General features: G+C 34.1%; 2 protein-coding genes across 2 annotated transcripts; one reads left to right on the forward strand and one right to left on the reverse strand.

Moving 5' to 3' along the window:
* Positions 1 to 4402: 4402 nt before the first annotated feature.
* LOC149552668 (uncharacterized) lies at positions 4403 to 4933 on the forward strand. Its single transcript, XM_089790224.1, has one exon. It carries the CDS (start codon positions 4403 to 4405, stop codon positions 4931 to 4933), a length of 531 nt encoding a protein of 176 aa, XP_089646350.1.
* A 6465-nt stretch (positions 4934 to 11398) lies between these two features.
* CDSP32 (chloroplastic drought-induced stress protein of 32 kD) lies at positions 11399 to 13192 on the reverse strand. Its single transcript, XM_089788233.1, has one exon. It carries the CDS (start codon positions 12578 to 12580, stop codon positions 11600 to 11602), a length of 981 nt encoding a protein of 326 aa, XP_089644359.1. The 5' UTR covers positions 12581 to 13192; the 3' UTR covers positions 11399 to 11599.
* Positions 13193 to 16168: the final 2976 nt, after the last annotated feature.

The raw sequence follows: 16168 nt of genomic DNA on the forward strand, positions 1-16168 counted from the left end.
CCATGATGAATTATCTGACACAACAAAATCGATCTCCGGACTTGAAATAACCAAGATATTCACCAAAATGCAAAAAAGAAAAAAATTGAATAGAATGTGCTTGAAGTAGAATATAGAAAAATAACCAAAATCACTAGAAAGAGCTCTAAAAGAACTTTCCAACAATATAAATAATTCCCAAATAAAAATTTAGATGCTCAAAATATGTATCCCAAAGTGCAAAATAGAACCCCTAACTTTGATAGTAGAAAAGCCATCAAAAAAGCATCAAAACTAAAAATTATAGGTAACACTATGACGGGCTTGAAACCAACTTTCTGACAATATCTTTTTTATGGAAAAAGAACTATGTATGCCTGAGATATGAGAAAAAATGCAAAGGTAGGTCCAAACAAAGCTTGAAGGGATGATTGGATACGTTGATGTAGTGCTGACGTCAACAAATGGCATGCATAAATTTTATGGTTGAATGGACTTCAAGGCAAAACAAATGCCAAAAAAATGACCCCTGATGTCAAAAAAGAATATCCAATATGCTGGGAAAAACCAGTTTGCTAGAAAACAAAGGGCTAGTGCCAGAAAAATCTGGTGGCCAAGCATGAGTGGGTAAAATAATTGCCAAAAGATAAATGGGAAAACCACAAAACAAAGTTGCATGGAAAAATACTCCAAAAAGAAGCAACATATTGCTTGGAAAAAAAAAACCCACCAAAATTAAAAGCGAACCCTCCATAAAAGGCCCAAATACATGCGCGTATACATGCCCACCAATGAAAAGAGACCCCTCCAAAAAAACACTAACATGGGCGATGCATAAAACAAGCATGCCCTATTCCAAGGCTAGGATGACAAGATCACTTGGGCAACACAGTCTTCAAAAAGAGACCTCCAAATTGACACCATCCAACTATCGGCATGTTGTGAGCGCATCTCCTACAAAATTAGATGCTTAAATAAGGGGTGGAACTGAAAATATCACTAACCACAGGGTACAAGTTGGTGTGATTCGTGGGACTCCCCGCAAAAATGTTAGGTTTTGTTGGTAAAATCATGGGTGTGTGGTCATTCTTGGAAAATGCATAAAAAGACTTGGCTAAAGAAAATTTTCACATGTCTCATTATTATCATGTAACCTAGGTTTTACCTTTTAGGGTTTTGATCTCATTTATAAGGATTGATCTCTTTGTAATAATTCATTCATCCAATACAATTTGAAAATATTTTTTCTAAGGAAAAAGAGAAATTTCTATAATCAAAAGTGAATGGATTATTACAAAGAGATCAATCCTTATAAAGGAGATCAAAACCCTAAAAGGTAAAACCTAGGTTGTATGATAATAATTAATAAAAGAATTAATTATTATATGCTCAAAGTTTAGCTTAAGTAATCTAGAGACAATAAGTGACTTAATAATTAAATCAATATGATTTAATTAATAAGAAAATACTCTATTACTCTAACATGTTTATTTTTAGAAATTTGAATATCAAATGTTTGTTGATGATAGCTCGTCAAAAATAAGCATCTATAATGATTGAATTTGAATTTCTTCTACTATAATCTCTCTAACTAGGAGGGGTACTACAACACTAATGTAATGCTACCAACATTTTAAATAATTTATCTTTTATTTATCTTTTGTAACTTTGAATATATTTTATATTTGATCATTCCCTATTATCTTAGAAGAGTTCCTATATATTTATATTTCCATCATCACTTGATCCAAATCAATTTAGTCTTATATCATATGCAACCCTTTGCAACTGCAGTTTGATATTGAATGCTCTATTGGATGTTGGTGTCCCTTGTTATTCAAATTTGAGAGTATGCCACATCATTTATTTTCTTTGCCTAATCTCTTCCTTCCAATATGGCCTACCTTGTACCACATCAAACTCATCTCCCTTGCTTCATGCACCAATCGATGAGGATATGGATTCCTCTACTTATTTGTTGCACTTTCCTACAAATTAATAGCCCATAATAGCCTTTGAGTGTTTGATATTAAACATTTAGCCCTTGAATAGTCATTCTAAATCAGTATCGAGTCCAAAATTGCCTACTAATGTTTTGGTGATACTTTATGATTATCCGATATTTTCTTGATATTCTGACACAATATATTGTTTTGGTGTTAAGTCTGATTATCGACTACAACTATTGATTATTTTCTTTTCGGATCCTCTACGATGATATATATACTTCAACATCAACTATTATCTATCACATCCTTTGTGTCTCTTCGATGTTTACCTCATATAGACCAATTCATATGATATTATTAAATGGAAAAGGTGAAATTCAATACGTTTATCGTTTTGAGTTGTTCACATGTTTGTGTGTGCCCTAAATAATTCCATTTATTTTAGAGTCAATATAATTTATCCATTATATGTTCTCCTCTCTTAATCATCTATTTTGCATTCACATAAACTACAACCTTAATCATTATACATTGCAATCCCCTTTATCTAAAGTGTGATCTTTCTATATAGATTGCAATCTCTTCGATTTAGAATGCTCTTGTAATAAGTTTGTCATAGTAATTTGATGTTATATACATCTTTGACTATCGATAGATGTCTGGTCTATTTCTTGTAAATTAACCCAAATTTCACACAAACATTTTATCCATTCCAGTTGAAGACTGCATTTAAAAGTTTGATTTTTCTTTCTCTAGATCAACCAGTTTATAGAATTTGTTTTGCACCGATAGGTTATATGAGTCCCACTCTCTACCCTATGAAGAATTATATTTTGTAGGAGAGATGTGGTAGGGTAGATTCTCTGGCTCTTGTCGCATCTCAACTCTTTCGTTGTAGGACCTTTATATGAGGACAATGTTTGTTTGCTAGACCTGATATTCTCTTTACACGAATGTTGATCTCTATATCTACAATTACTCCTTACTGCTCAAGTCTTTGTGGTTCCTCTATTCCCCCATTACTTATTTACATTTTCATGGTGACATTCCAAATGCAGATTTAATGTTATATAGATATGCTTAGAAGAGACATGTCTCTATGGTAATTTATAAATGAATTATCAATATATATGAGGGTTTGTATAATTGATGATTAACTAATAATCATAGAAGGATTATCTCTAGGTCAATTCAATCCGACTAAAGCTACAACATTGAATGTCTCAAGTTTTTCTCATCTCCCATATTTGCATTGTTATCATGCTAGATTGTTGCTATAGCTTTTTAGAATTTATTTCTTAGAGAAAACCCTCGGTGGTTGTTTGCATTTATCACTTAGATTTCTATATGTTCATGTTAGTATTGCATTGATAGGATTTAATTCTTGCATCCATCTATCACTCTTTCATTTGAATGCATTTGAGAATGGTTGCTTCTATAGCCATTTCTTGAAGGCATTCTTCATATCATTTAACATAGGATTTGTATCTTTACATTTTCATTTGAGTTGGATTCATAGTTGTGTTTAGGAGAGCACAACCACCTATTGCAACCTTGAGAAAACCAACAAGATCCATTTTGGGTGCACTTGTTGAAGTTGCTCTTGAGGTTGTGCAGGGATTTGATTTTTTGGTTGCATTAGCATAGCAAAAATTAAGTAGTTTGTTGTTTTCTCTTAATTTGATATATCTTAGTAGTTAGAATGGGAACTTCGGGAAGAGATTTACTGGAAACAAAGGGCTCGCATTGATTGGCTACATGAAGGGGATAGAAATATTATTTTTTCATCATTCTGTTTAGGCTTGTCGTAATAAAGGATATATTTCTTCTCTTGTTACTTCTGAAGGACTTAAGATTTCTTCTCAATATGTTATAACCAAGGAAGCCCTTCAATTTTATTCTAATCTTTTTATTGAGGATTCTCAGCTTGCAGCTGAGAAGGAGAACTTAATTTGTTCATGCATTCCTTCTCTTATCATCAATGCTATGAATGATTCTCTTCTTCATCCAATTTTGATATCTAAACTTGAAGAGGTTGTGTTTGGGATGAATAAAGGTAAAGCTCCAAGCCCAGATGGCTTCCCTATGGAATTCTTTTAGGAATTTCGAGAAATTATAAATATGGATCTCTTGGAGGTGGTTAAGGAATCCCTTCGGAATAAGCAAATGCTTCATGCATTGAACTATACTTTATAGACTCTTATCCCTAAGAAAGAAGGCGTTGACAATCTTGACTCCTTTCGTCCCATTGCTCTTTGTAATGTTGTGTACAAAATTATCACCAAGTTGATTGTTGATAGACTCAAGATATGCCTTCCAATTGTGATTTTAGAGGAACAAGGCGGTTTTGTCACTGGTAAGAATTTTTTTGATGGAATTGTTATTGCTTCTGAAGTTATTCATTCTATGCATACATCAAAAGAGCGAGCTATGTTCATTAAGTTGGATATGGCTAAGGCTTATGATAGAGTCAAATGGAGTTTTCTCCAAAAGATCCTCTTGGCCTTTGGTTTCCACCAATAGTGGGTGAATTGGATTATGAGTTGCGTTACTTCAACTTCTTTTTCTATTCTGGTGTTCCTTCAAAGCCCTTTGGTGCCTCTAGAGGACTTTGGCAAGGGGGTCCTATTTCACCTTATCTCTTTATCATTCTAGCTAAGGGTTTGAGCTGCTTTCTTAAGCTTCGTGCTCACCAAGGTTTGATTCATGAGTGGAAATGGGGTGTTGGCTTACCTCCTATTTTGCATCTTCAGTTTGTGGATGATACTTCATTTGTCGGACAAGCCCGTCTTCAGGAAGCTACTTCTTTTAGGCATGCTGTAGATGTGTATCTTGCAGCTATGGGACAAAAAGTTAATGAGAACAAATCCTCCATTTTTTTTTTCAATACTCCCCAGGCTATTTTGAGGTGTATTGCTGCTATTTTGAGGTTTCAAATTGGGTCTCTTCCCTTTGTTTATTTGGGTATTCCTTTTATTGTTGGTAGACATCCTAGATCTTCCTGACAATTTTTGCTTGATAAACTATGACAAAAGTTTAATCATAGGACTTGATGGCTATCAACTGTTGTTCGCATAACTCTATTAAAATCAGTCATTCAAGCCCTTCCTATTTACAGGTGTTTTGTTCAGATTGCTCCAATGTATTTTCTTCAAGAATTTGATGCTCTGTCCCGTCAATTCCTTTGGAGTGGGAACCTTTCAACTTCTAAATGGAATCTAGTTAAATGGGAAATAATTTGTAGAGCTCAGAAGGAGGGTGGCCTTGGCTTACGATCAGCTATTTTAAATAGACAGGTTCTTGCTGCAAAACTTTATTGGCATTGGTGTACTAACCAACATCAACTTTGGGCTCGTATTCTCACCCATAAGTATTTTCTAGATATTGATGTGGTTGAAATTCACCACTTTCATTTGGAAGGGAGAGGATCCATGATTTGGAATATGCTAAAGTTTGGAGCTCATTTGGTTAAAGATGGTCTCTTTTGGATTTGTCATTTGGGATCACAAGCTTTATTTTGGCTTGACTCTTGGGATGGGCACTCTCCTATTCTTACGACTCATCCTTAGCTACATGCCCTCTATCAAAATTTTAGTGTTGCTAGTTGGGATACAGTTAATTTTATAAGATAGGGTGTGTTAGAAGTTTGGCTCCTTCCTTTCGTTGGAAACACCCTTCTAAATGGCCTCCAAGAGGATCTGAGGAGGATAGGAAGGAGTTGTTTCAGATTTTGCAATCTTGTGAGTGTACTATTTTGGTTGGTAATGATGTTCTTGCTTGGGACAACGATGATTTGTCTAGAAAAAATTTAGTGTTTGCAGGATATGTTGAGCTTCTTCGGCAGATGTTGGAGGGCATTCAAATGCCTTTGTGGAAGCAAGTTTGGTACACGTTTTCTTGGCCCAAATGTAATTTTTTTTATGTGGTTGGTGGTCCATAGCCAATGTCTTATGTGGGATAATTTATGAAAGCGTGGCTTCCAAGGACCCTCAATGTGTTTTCTATGTCGGACTAGTGAAAAAAATATATCTCATCTCTTTTTCCAATGCTCTTTCAGTAGACATATATGGCACTCTTGGTGGAATGTGTGGAACCAATCCTATTGGCATGTTTCCTTACTGACAAAATTCTTTGCTCGCTAGGGTAAGGCTCCTTTCAAGACTTCATTTATTCAAGTTGCTTGGACTCTTGGACCCTTCTTTGGTATATATGGTTCGAAATGAACTGTCATATCTTTAAGGATGAGTTTTTAGAGGTTCCTCACTTATGGTGGAAAATTCTCCATTCTTTGGGGGAAATTTTTTTGCAAAATGTGACACTTCTAAGGCCATGGAACCAGGGGAGGATATTTTCAATAATCGTCTGAATATTCCCCCCTCACATGGAAATCTACTAAGAAAGATGTGTAGACATCCCTTGTGAAAGATGAATTGGGTGGGAAAGTGGAGTGCCCCTCTGTAGGGTATTCTTAAAATCAATACGGATGGGTTTTCCAAGGGAAATCCAGGGCCTACTAGCATTGGTGGTCTTGGTAGAGATAGGAAGGGGGGTGTCCAATTTGTGTTTTCTATTTATAAAAGTCATCACACTAACAACTTGATGTAGGCCATAGCTATTTTGTATGTTGCGAAGAATGCTTGTGACCTTGGTTGGACAAGACTTATCTGTGAATCTAATTCACAAGTGGTGATACGTCTATTGAATCAGCAACATTCTGAAGTTGTTAGTTAGCTTTGATTGCAGACCAGATTCATAATTTGTGTACTTCTTTGGAGTTTGTTACTGTCACTCATATTCCTAGGGAATGGAATAGTGTTGCTGGTTGTTTGGCGAAGTGGGCTTCTGACCATATGTGTAATTGGAACATTGTTGATAAGACTCAACTTCCAATGGGCTTGTCCCATCAACTTGATCACTTGGTTGATCTTGACAGGGTTGTTTGATGTCCTTTCTCTATTTGTACTTGTTTCTCTTTCAGCTTGATTAAATTTTCACCCCTCCTTTATTTCAAGATACACATGTGCTACCAATGTTTTCTTGTTTTCTTGTGCTCCCAACAGATCAAAATTTCACATATATAGAAGCATAAATATATTAGAGGCCTCGCTTGTTCTAGTGCATTCCATAATTAGTGTCACATTTAGATACATATATCTATTGTGCATAAGAAATTAAGGAATTTACACATTTCATAGCATTGCATTCAATTCAAAGGCAAAAGCAAGTGAGACATTAGTATCTTAGTTTGTGATGTTTATCCTAAGTACATGTGGAGTATTGTACCGTATTATTTATTTGGCACGAAACTACTATGCCAAAACTAAAATGATAAGGCAACTCTAAATATGGGAGCCAAGTTGTACCTAATAGATCAAATGTGCATTGTTATAGCAAGATTAGCATGGGGAGACTAATCTTTCGACCTAAATCCTTGCTTGATGCTCTATAAGTATAATTTATAAGTGATGTGCAAACATGAATATATGCCTTAAAATTGACTCTATTTATATACTTTCAAAATATGAATGAAAAAATATTTTTTAATTAATTTTATATGATAAGTATATCAAAGGCCTTGCTAGTTCTAGTGCAATCCATAATTAGAGTCACATTTAGGTGCACAAATTTCTTGTGCATAAGAATAAGGTTCGTACAAATTTCACAACATTGCATTCAATTCTAAGGCAAAATCAAATGAGACATTATTATATTAGTTTGTGAAGTTTATCTTAAGTACATGTGGAGTATTCTACCACATCATTTATTTGGCATGAAACTACTATTCCAAAACTAAAAATGATAAGGCAACTCTAAATATGGGAACCAAGTTGTGCCTAATAGATCAAATGTGCATTGTTATAGCAAGATTAGCATGGAGAAGCTAATCTTTAGACCTAAATCCACACTTAAAGCTTGACAAGTATAATTTATAAGTGATGTTCAAACATGAATATATGCCTTAAATAGACTATTTATATTTCTTCAAATTATGAATAGAAAAATATTATTTAATTAATTTTATATGACTCAAACACGTTGCACATTAATTATATTAAATTTTTATAATTGAATAACCTTTCATCGAACCCTTTATTTATAATTACACCAAATTTTGTAAGAGATGGATAAAAGGACCCAAAAAAACATTAGACTTGATTTTATGACACAAAGTGAGAATAGTTGACTTCCCAACTCATTGTAAAACATATTTAGATATCATTAGTATTGCATTGATAGGATTTAATTCTTGCATCCATCTACCACTCTTTCATTTGAATGCATTTGAGAATGGTTGCTTCCATAGCCATTTCTTGAAGGCATTCTTCATCTCATTTAGCATAGGATCATATCTTTACCTTTTCATTTGAGTTGGATTCATAGTTCTGTTTAGGAGAGCACAACCACATACTGCAACCTTGAAAAAACCAACAAGATCCATTTTGGGTGGACTTGTTGAAGCTGCTCTTGAGGTTGTGTGGGGATTTGATTTTTTGGTTGCATTAGCATATCAGAACTAAAGTAGTTAGTTGTTTTCTCTTAATTTGGTATATCTTGATACACATGTGCAACTAATGTTTTCTTGTTTGCTTGTGCTCCTAATAGATTGAAATTTCACATATATAGAAGCATAAATATATTAGAGGCCTCACTTGTTCCAGTGCATTCCATAATTAGTGTCACATTTAGATACATATAATTATTGTGCATAAGAAAATAAAGACTTTACACATTTCATAGAATTGCATTCAATTCAAAGGCAAAAGCAAGTGAGACATTAGTATCTTAGTTTGTGATGTTTATCATATGTACATGCGGAGTATTGTACTGCATCATTTATTTGGCACAAAACTACTATGCCAAAACTAAAATGATAAGGCAACTCTAAATATGGGAGCCAAGTTGTACCTAATAGATCAAGTGTGCATTGTTATAGCAAGATTAGCATGGGGAAGTTAACCTTTCGACCTAAATCCTTGCTTAATGCTCTATTAAGTATAATTTATAAGTGATGTGCAAACATGAATATATGCTTCACCCCTGTGAGCATCACCTAGATCCAATGAGTGTTAAGTGTTCCATTTATTCTCATGAGAGATGGATTCATGTTGAATCACTACTCATGAAACATGGGTCATCGAGTTTGACTCAAAAATCACACAGTTAAATCCTGATATTCACATCACAATTTGACTAGCTGTGGAAATCATCTCCTACTTATCAATGAATATATGCCTTAAAACTGACTCTATTTATATACTTTCAAATTATGAATGAAAAATATTATTTAATTAATTTTATATGATAAGTATATCAAAGGCCTTGCTAGTTCTAGTATATTCCATAATTAGAGTCACATTTAGGTACATAAATTTACTATGTATAAGAATAAGGTTTGTACTCATTTCACAACATTGCATTCAATTCTAAGGCAAAAACAAATGAGACATTATTACATTAGTTTGTGATGTTTATCCTTAAGTGCATGTGGAGTATTCTACCACATTATTTATTTGGCATGAAACTACTATGCCAAAACTAAAAATGATAAGGCAACTCCAAATATGGGAACCAAGTTGTGCCTAATAGATCAAAAGTGCATTGTTATAACAAGACTAGCATGGGGAAGCTAATCTTACCTAAATCCACACTTAATGCTCAATAAGTATAATTTATATCTAATGTTCAAACATGAATAAAAGCCTTAAATAGACTATATATATTCTTTCAAATTATGAATAAAAAATATTATTTAATTAATTTTATATGACTCAAATACGTTGCATGTTAATTGTACTAAATCTTTATAACCGAATAACCTTTCATTGAACCCTTCATTTATAATTACACCAAATTTTGTAAAACATATTTAGATATTTATTAAACATAAATAATTTCAACATTATCATAACTTTTAAAAGAAGCTGGTTGATTCACATCCATGAGCTGGATAAAAGAACCCAAAAAAAAAGATCATTAAGCTTGATTTTATAAAATAGTGAAAATAGTAAACTTCCCAATTCATTTTATAAAATAGTAAACTTCCCAACTCATGATATGTTCACTATAAAATATAGTTTAGATATCATTAAATATGAATAATTTCAACATTATGATAACATTTTGTAAATATCAAATGATTAATTCACATCCATGAGCCGCATATCATTAGTTATATATCAGGAAGTGAGAATAGTGGACTTCCCAACTCATGATGTGCCCACCCAAAAGAAATCTCAACTAACCTTACAAACTTGCACATCGTCAGCTGATTATTCACGAGTGAAAGCTGCATAGCCTTGCAATTTGATGCAACCAATCAGTGACTGAAATACCTTTATAATCCTTTTATGATTTGTAGCTCAACTACCATGCTTTTATGATTTAATGGTCATAGAAATCTGTATGAATTAACTTTTCCAATCCAACAATGGTACAAAAATCTATATTCTCCATTATCTGTTTTAAGAATATGTCCTCATAATTCCACTCCAGGATTCTTTAAATAGGAGGCCATGATTAGCAGGGTTTTATGTACTTGTGGAGGGCTTTAAACTAGGAGAGGAAATATCTTCTTAGTATGATTTTCGTAGTATTTAACATCCACTGACCGGGATTTTGCAAATTTTGTTTTTTCAATAGATTACCATCTATCACTGCTAAATTGTGTCCGAAGCAGCAGGAAGCCCTGTAAATTTATGTTGTGGAAAAACTTAAAAAGCTATTCTGAAACCAGTGAACCAGCAGATATTTACGTAGAGTTCAATAAGTTCAAATTCTAATATAAATTCTTCTTATATATTTTAGCATGAATTGTTTCTGAATTTGATAGTGTGACTTACTGTTCAATGTTTTTGGATGAAATTTTATAATTTACAGTGAGAAAAGTGGAATGTTCTCAATTTCTGATAATAGATCATAGAACTGATGGATCATATAATTTGAACTGATATATTATGGAAAAAAATCACCTAATCATATCCAAAAATGATTCATAAAGAAAGGGAAGCGGTGGATGATGGCTGTCTAAGCATAGCTCACTGGATTTAAAAATGGGTGTCAGCTGAAAAGTCTCTAGTCAACCGGCATAACCGGGACTTTTTTCTTTTTCTTTCTTCTCTTTTTTTTTTCCAATTGAACTAATTTATGAACTACCCTGTTCACTTTTATTAAACCTTATAGTCAAGCGTCCCTGTGACCCAGCCCCATACCCAGTGGTATAAGGCCAGCTGGAGCAAGACTAACTCTCTCGGGATGCACCTACTCACCTGCAGAACTAGTGCATCTTAAGATGCAGACCCTCGGAATCAAACATAAGACCATGGGAACTACCCACAATCTTAAGCCTCCTCTGACCAGATGGGCTTTGGGGTGACCCCTAACTAACATAGATGTTATATCAATACATTTCAATATACAGCCTTGGAAAATAGGAAAACAATAACTCTGAAAGTGCTATGTAGCAAAGCACATTAAACAGGGAATAAAATTATAATAAAATTATTTCTTAATGTTGCCTGGAATAGCTTATATACAGCAAGGAAATAATCTTGTATTTCACTTTCTAGTTATAATTCTGATACAGAAAAATGCACCTTGAGGAGCTCACATCTGAGAAAGGCAAAGGCAGATGAAAGATGTACATAGACCTTTTCATTTCAATGGAAAAAGAATCAGTAAGTGACCCTGACACCTTGGTATCTCAGAATCTCTCCAATAAGCTCACCTTTGCCAGAGCCAACATACCTTCCACATATCTTCCCATCTTTGATGAAAAGGAAAGTGGGCACTTCCACAACATTCATAGTCCTCAGGAACTCCATGCATTCTCTATTTTCATCTCCATTCATCCTGGCAAACACAGTGGTGTCAACCATCCTCTTGGCAAGCTTAACCACAGTTGGGTAGACCTTCACACAGGGTCCGCAATGCTTCAGACCCACATCCAAAACAATCAATTTCCCATCCTCCACATGCTTCTTCATCAATGCTTCTACATCCTTCCTGCTATGGAGCTGCTGTATAGGAGCATCTGTGTCGCCATAGTAAAGAACATCACCCTCCAACATGTCTGGACCAATGCCTTCCTCTTCATGTATTTTCTCCATGCTCTTGTAGAAGCTGAAATGGGGGACAGATGTTATGTTCTCTCTTATACAAAGCTCCTTGGACTTCTCAGATTCATCTCCCATGACTAGAATAAACCTCACATCTGGGCATGTCCTGCTGAGGTCCACCATGAATGGGTATATCCTTTTGCTGTGATAACTATGGCTTGCTGCATATTCCACTACTACAAGCTTGTCCTCTGCAAGCCTCAGGGCTTCATCAAATTCCTGTATCGTATGCACCTGCTGAACCCTTTCATCTTTCAAACCCTTCTCCTTATCTTCTTTGCTTTTCTGTTGCGGGCTGCTAACAGTGGCCCTGCAGAGGAATTGAGGACTTAGGGTTTTGTGGGTATTCCATTGGAACCCCAACCCTAACCCTAACCCTAGGGATGACTCTGAAAGGTGTTTCAGAAAATTTGCCCTCCTATGTATTGAGTTGGTTCCATGATGAACTTGAGGCTTATGGAAATGCAAATCATGGGGTTTCTCTGGATTAATAACAATAGCAGCACCCTTACTCAAAATGCCAGACCCAAAAGCCATTTGCTTCGACTTACCTCTTATGGAATCCTCCTCTGACTGCCTCACTTGAGAATTATGAAGCTCATTGCCTCAATTATTGCTGATGTTCCTAGAAATGGGCAGATGTTGAATTGAACTATTGAGAAACTTCTAATTTTGCTTCAATTGCAAAATGTTTTGCCTAAAATGTACAGATTTATACATGTAAGGATAAGGTCCATGATGGGTTGTAATATTGTCCTCAAACATCCCCTTCCTCTCGTTTGAGCCATGGTTAAGCTCAAAACCCTGGTTCTACTTGTCTGGATCGACAAAGCGAAATCATGTGAATGTCCACAAATCATATACCATACTTTAGAGACGTGGCTCAAAATCCACCAAATACTCGGTGTGCAAACATACAACGAAAATACACAAACTGCTTGCTAAGGCAGATCCATTGATTTTAATTCCTTACTCTTGCTCAGAGTAGAGGACAAAGAAGATTTTATATTGCCAACGAAGCAAATCCAAACAGTGGGTATATAGAAGAGGTATATTCCAAGATTTTTACTCGATGGAGAGCATACGATGCTCGTGCACGGTATATCCAGATGCGAGTGCTGCGGATGAGAATGTACATTTGCTACTTTGATTCTATTTATTGTATTGATTAGTACTCAATTAATTAATAATTTCTATCATCAGAATAGTTTATTACTTCCTGCTACTTCTTGTGCAGATACTATTGCATTTCCAAATTTTCAATTAAATTAACCAATTAAATTAAAGAATTCAAAAGTTTATATGAAACTTACAATGTGTATATCTATTTTTTATTTTTCTTTATTTTATAAATGACATTTAGTCTTTATTTTATTGGTCCATACTATTTTTGGTAAGGAGAAAAATCAATTTTCTTGACAAAAATACACATATTTTTCCAACAACAATAATGACATGCATTAATGATAGCTTTATCTTTTTTCACAAATATCTTTCACCTCACTACCTAAGACATAAATGCATGTCTAATGAATAATAACTAAATCATTTTTCTTAATAAGGATTATAAATATATCAATATAGGTTATTTTTGAATTGTGAGGCCTCGCCCCGACCCTTCGTAGCTTTAGTTGTTACTTTATCATTTTGATACTTACGACTCGAGATGTCGAGACATTATCAGATACTTGAACATATCATATTATTTCATGTTGTATGATGTTATTTTCAGATATTTGATGTCTGTCATTTGATGTTTTATGTTTATGTATGTTGATGAATTAAGTAAAAAGATAGTATTAACATTTTTGGTTTAAGATATTTTAAATGGTTAAGAAGTGAATAGGATGAAAGGAACCTTGATTTTGTTATAGATGGATGTTTTAATTTATGTTATTCCTGATACGTATATATACATATGTACATGTGATTTTCGGGACTACTAATGTGTGCAATGAGTGTGCAGATATTTTAGCCGAAAAAATCAATGGAGGAACAAAATTGATCCCTATGTGCTAATTTTGGAAATCTTGTTGTTCGTAATTAAATTGAGATGTATGTATGTATCCTTATGTGATCAGTAAATGTTAATGTTTGTAAACTATGTTCTTATGGTGTCGCATGACACTCGTGATTTGTTTATGTTCTTCAGTGTGCTGATTAGGGTTAGTTGTGTAACCTTTAGACCTAGGTCAGATTTAGTTAGTGTTAGTTTGCTATTTGGTTCTTAATCGAGCTTAGTCATCCTTAATCCAGATTAGTGCTTAATCTGCATTTTAGAGAACTGTTAATTGGTCCTAATTAATTCCTAGCTTTGTTTGGCTCTAAACATATTCCTAAGGCTTTAAAACATGAAATAATTATACCCAAGGGGTATGGGTATGGGTTGGGGATCTTTTCCAACCCCTAAGCCCCTTTTGTTGACTTTTGAGATCACTCAAAAAGTCTCATTTTACTTTTGTGCGAAAATTGCAAGTGGTTACCATGAGTTGTCTTACCTCACCTCCACTTAGTGGTTAACCATAGTATGGGTTGAGTTAGGAGTTTTTAGAATTGTAAGTGGGTGGGAGAAGTTATTGATCCCTTTGGTGGTTGAGTTTGAGGCTTATTTAGAGGCCCTTCTTGGTCTAGTGGAGGTTGTTACCCAATCTCTACATTTAGAGAGGAGTCTTGGAAGATTGAAGCAAGGAAGGGAAAAACTCTACTCAAATTTGTTCATTTTCCATTACCTCGTAGTGAAGGTAGGAATTATCATCTTCCTTGTGCAGATTTTCATGTTTGTTTCATGCTTATGCTACCTTGTTGTTGTTTGAATGCTTGTATAATTGTGGGTATGTTGGGAAGATTTGAAAACCATGTTATTTTGGATGATTTCCTTTCATGTTTTTGTTGAATTTTGAGATGTTCTTGCATGGGTGTTTTGGCATTACTCACCCTTGGAGAGGGCAGAAGTGGCCAATTTTGGGAAAGGGCATTTTAGTTGGACTCCAACAGTGTAGAGTCTCTTCTTAGGACGAGAAGAGGGAGAGAGGGTAGGGTGTTATGGGCCCCTACTTGTCAGCACAAACCACGTAGGAGTTTTGGCATGTAAGAATGGAAGAACGGAAGTTCTTAATTTATAGCCCTGATTGGGCACCTAATTTGGTGTTGTGTCTGATGTCTCTTGTTGGAAAAATCCACCTTTCCCTAGTGTTGATTCATTGTGAATCCTATTGTGTAAACCATGTATGAATATGTATGTTTGACTGTCTCTTGGTTATGCTTGGTTGTCACCCAATCAGATTCTGTTCCCTCCACGGTTCATAGAAATGTGTTGCAGAATTTGATATGGAACCCTTGATGAGGGTCACGCAGGAAATTTAAATTAAGTGTTGTAATTCAGGATTGAAATCCTATGTAATTTGTATCTCAAAACCTTGTTGTGATGGCAATGACGCCGGGTTTTCTTCCTGGTTCTTTCCCGACTGAGCCTTTGAATCAGGTTTCCCAATAAAATTGGTGATTGAGTATAATTGTTTATCATGTGATTTAATCGTAATTTTAAATTAGATGGATGCACATCAAAAATAGGATGGAAAAGACGTTTGATTCAATTAGGCAAATTTCAAGTTTTCTTATATGTTGGAAACGAAAATTCTATTATGAATGAAAGATTAGTTTTTGTGATTTATGGAGTTAAATCAATTCTTGCTTTATAGTTAAAATGGATCATTCAAATCTTTGGTATATTTAATTTGAAATGGGTCCTATATATATATATATATATATATATATATATATATATATATATATATATATATATATATATATATATATATATATATATATATATATATATATATATATATATATATATATATATATATATATATATATATATATATAACCCCTCCTAGTAAATCGATCAGCTTCAAAAAGTATACTTAGAAAAATAAAGGCAAAACAAAAATGTGTTTCAAGAGAGTAAAAACTCTCTGACTTTTGTATGGGAGATCAAATTAAATCCTTTTGGTAACAGAGAATCAAAAGATTCCCTAAAAGGATCCTTTTTGCTTTATTGAAAAATTAGATTTAAAATTAAAAACAATAATAAAATAAACATCAAGTAAAAAAAAATATCATAGT

The sequence above is a fragment of the Cupressus sempervirens genome, chromosome 6 (assembly GCF_028749045.1).
Source record: "Cupressus sempervirens isolate cs-2001-9-10 chromosome 6, ASM2874904v1, whole genome shotgun sequence".
Lineage (NCBI taxonomy): Eukaryota > Viridiplantae > Streptophyta > Pinopsida > Cupressales > Cupressaceae > Cupressus > Cupressus sempervirens.

Coding starts and splice junctions, on each gene's coding strand:
- LOC149552668 (XM_089790224.1), top strand. CDS start 4,403: ATGGAGTTTTCTCCAAAAGATCCTCTTGGCCTTTGGTTTCCACCAATA.
- CDSP32 (XM_089788233.1), bottom strand. CDS start 12,580: ATGGCTTTTGGGTCTGGCATTTTGAGTAAGGGTGCTGCTATTGTTATT.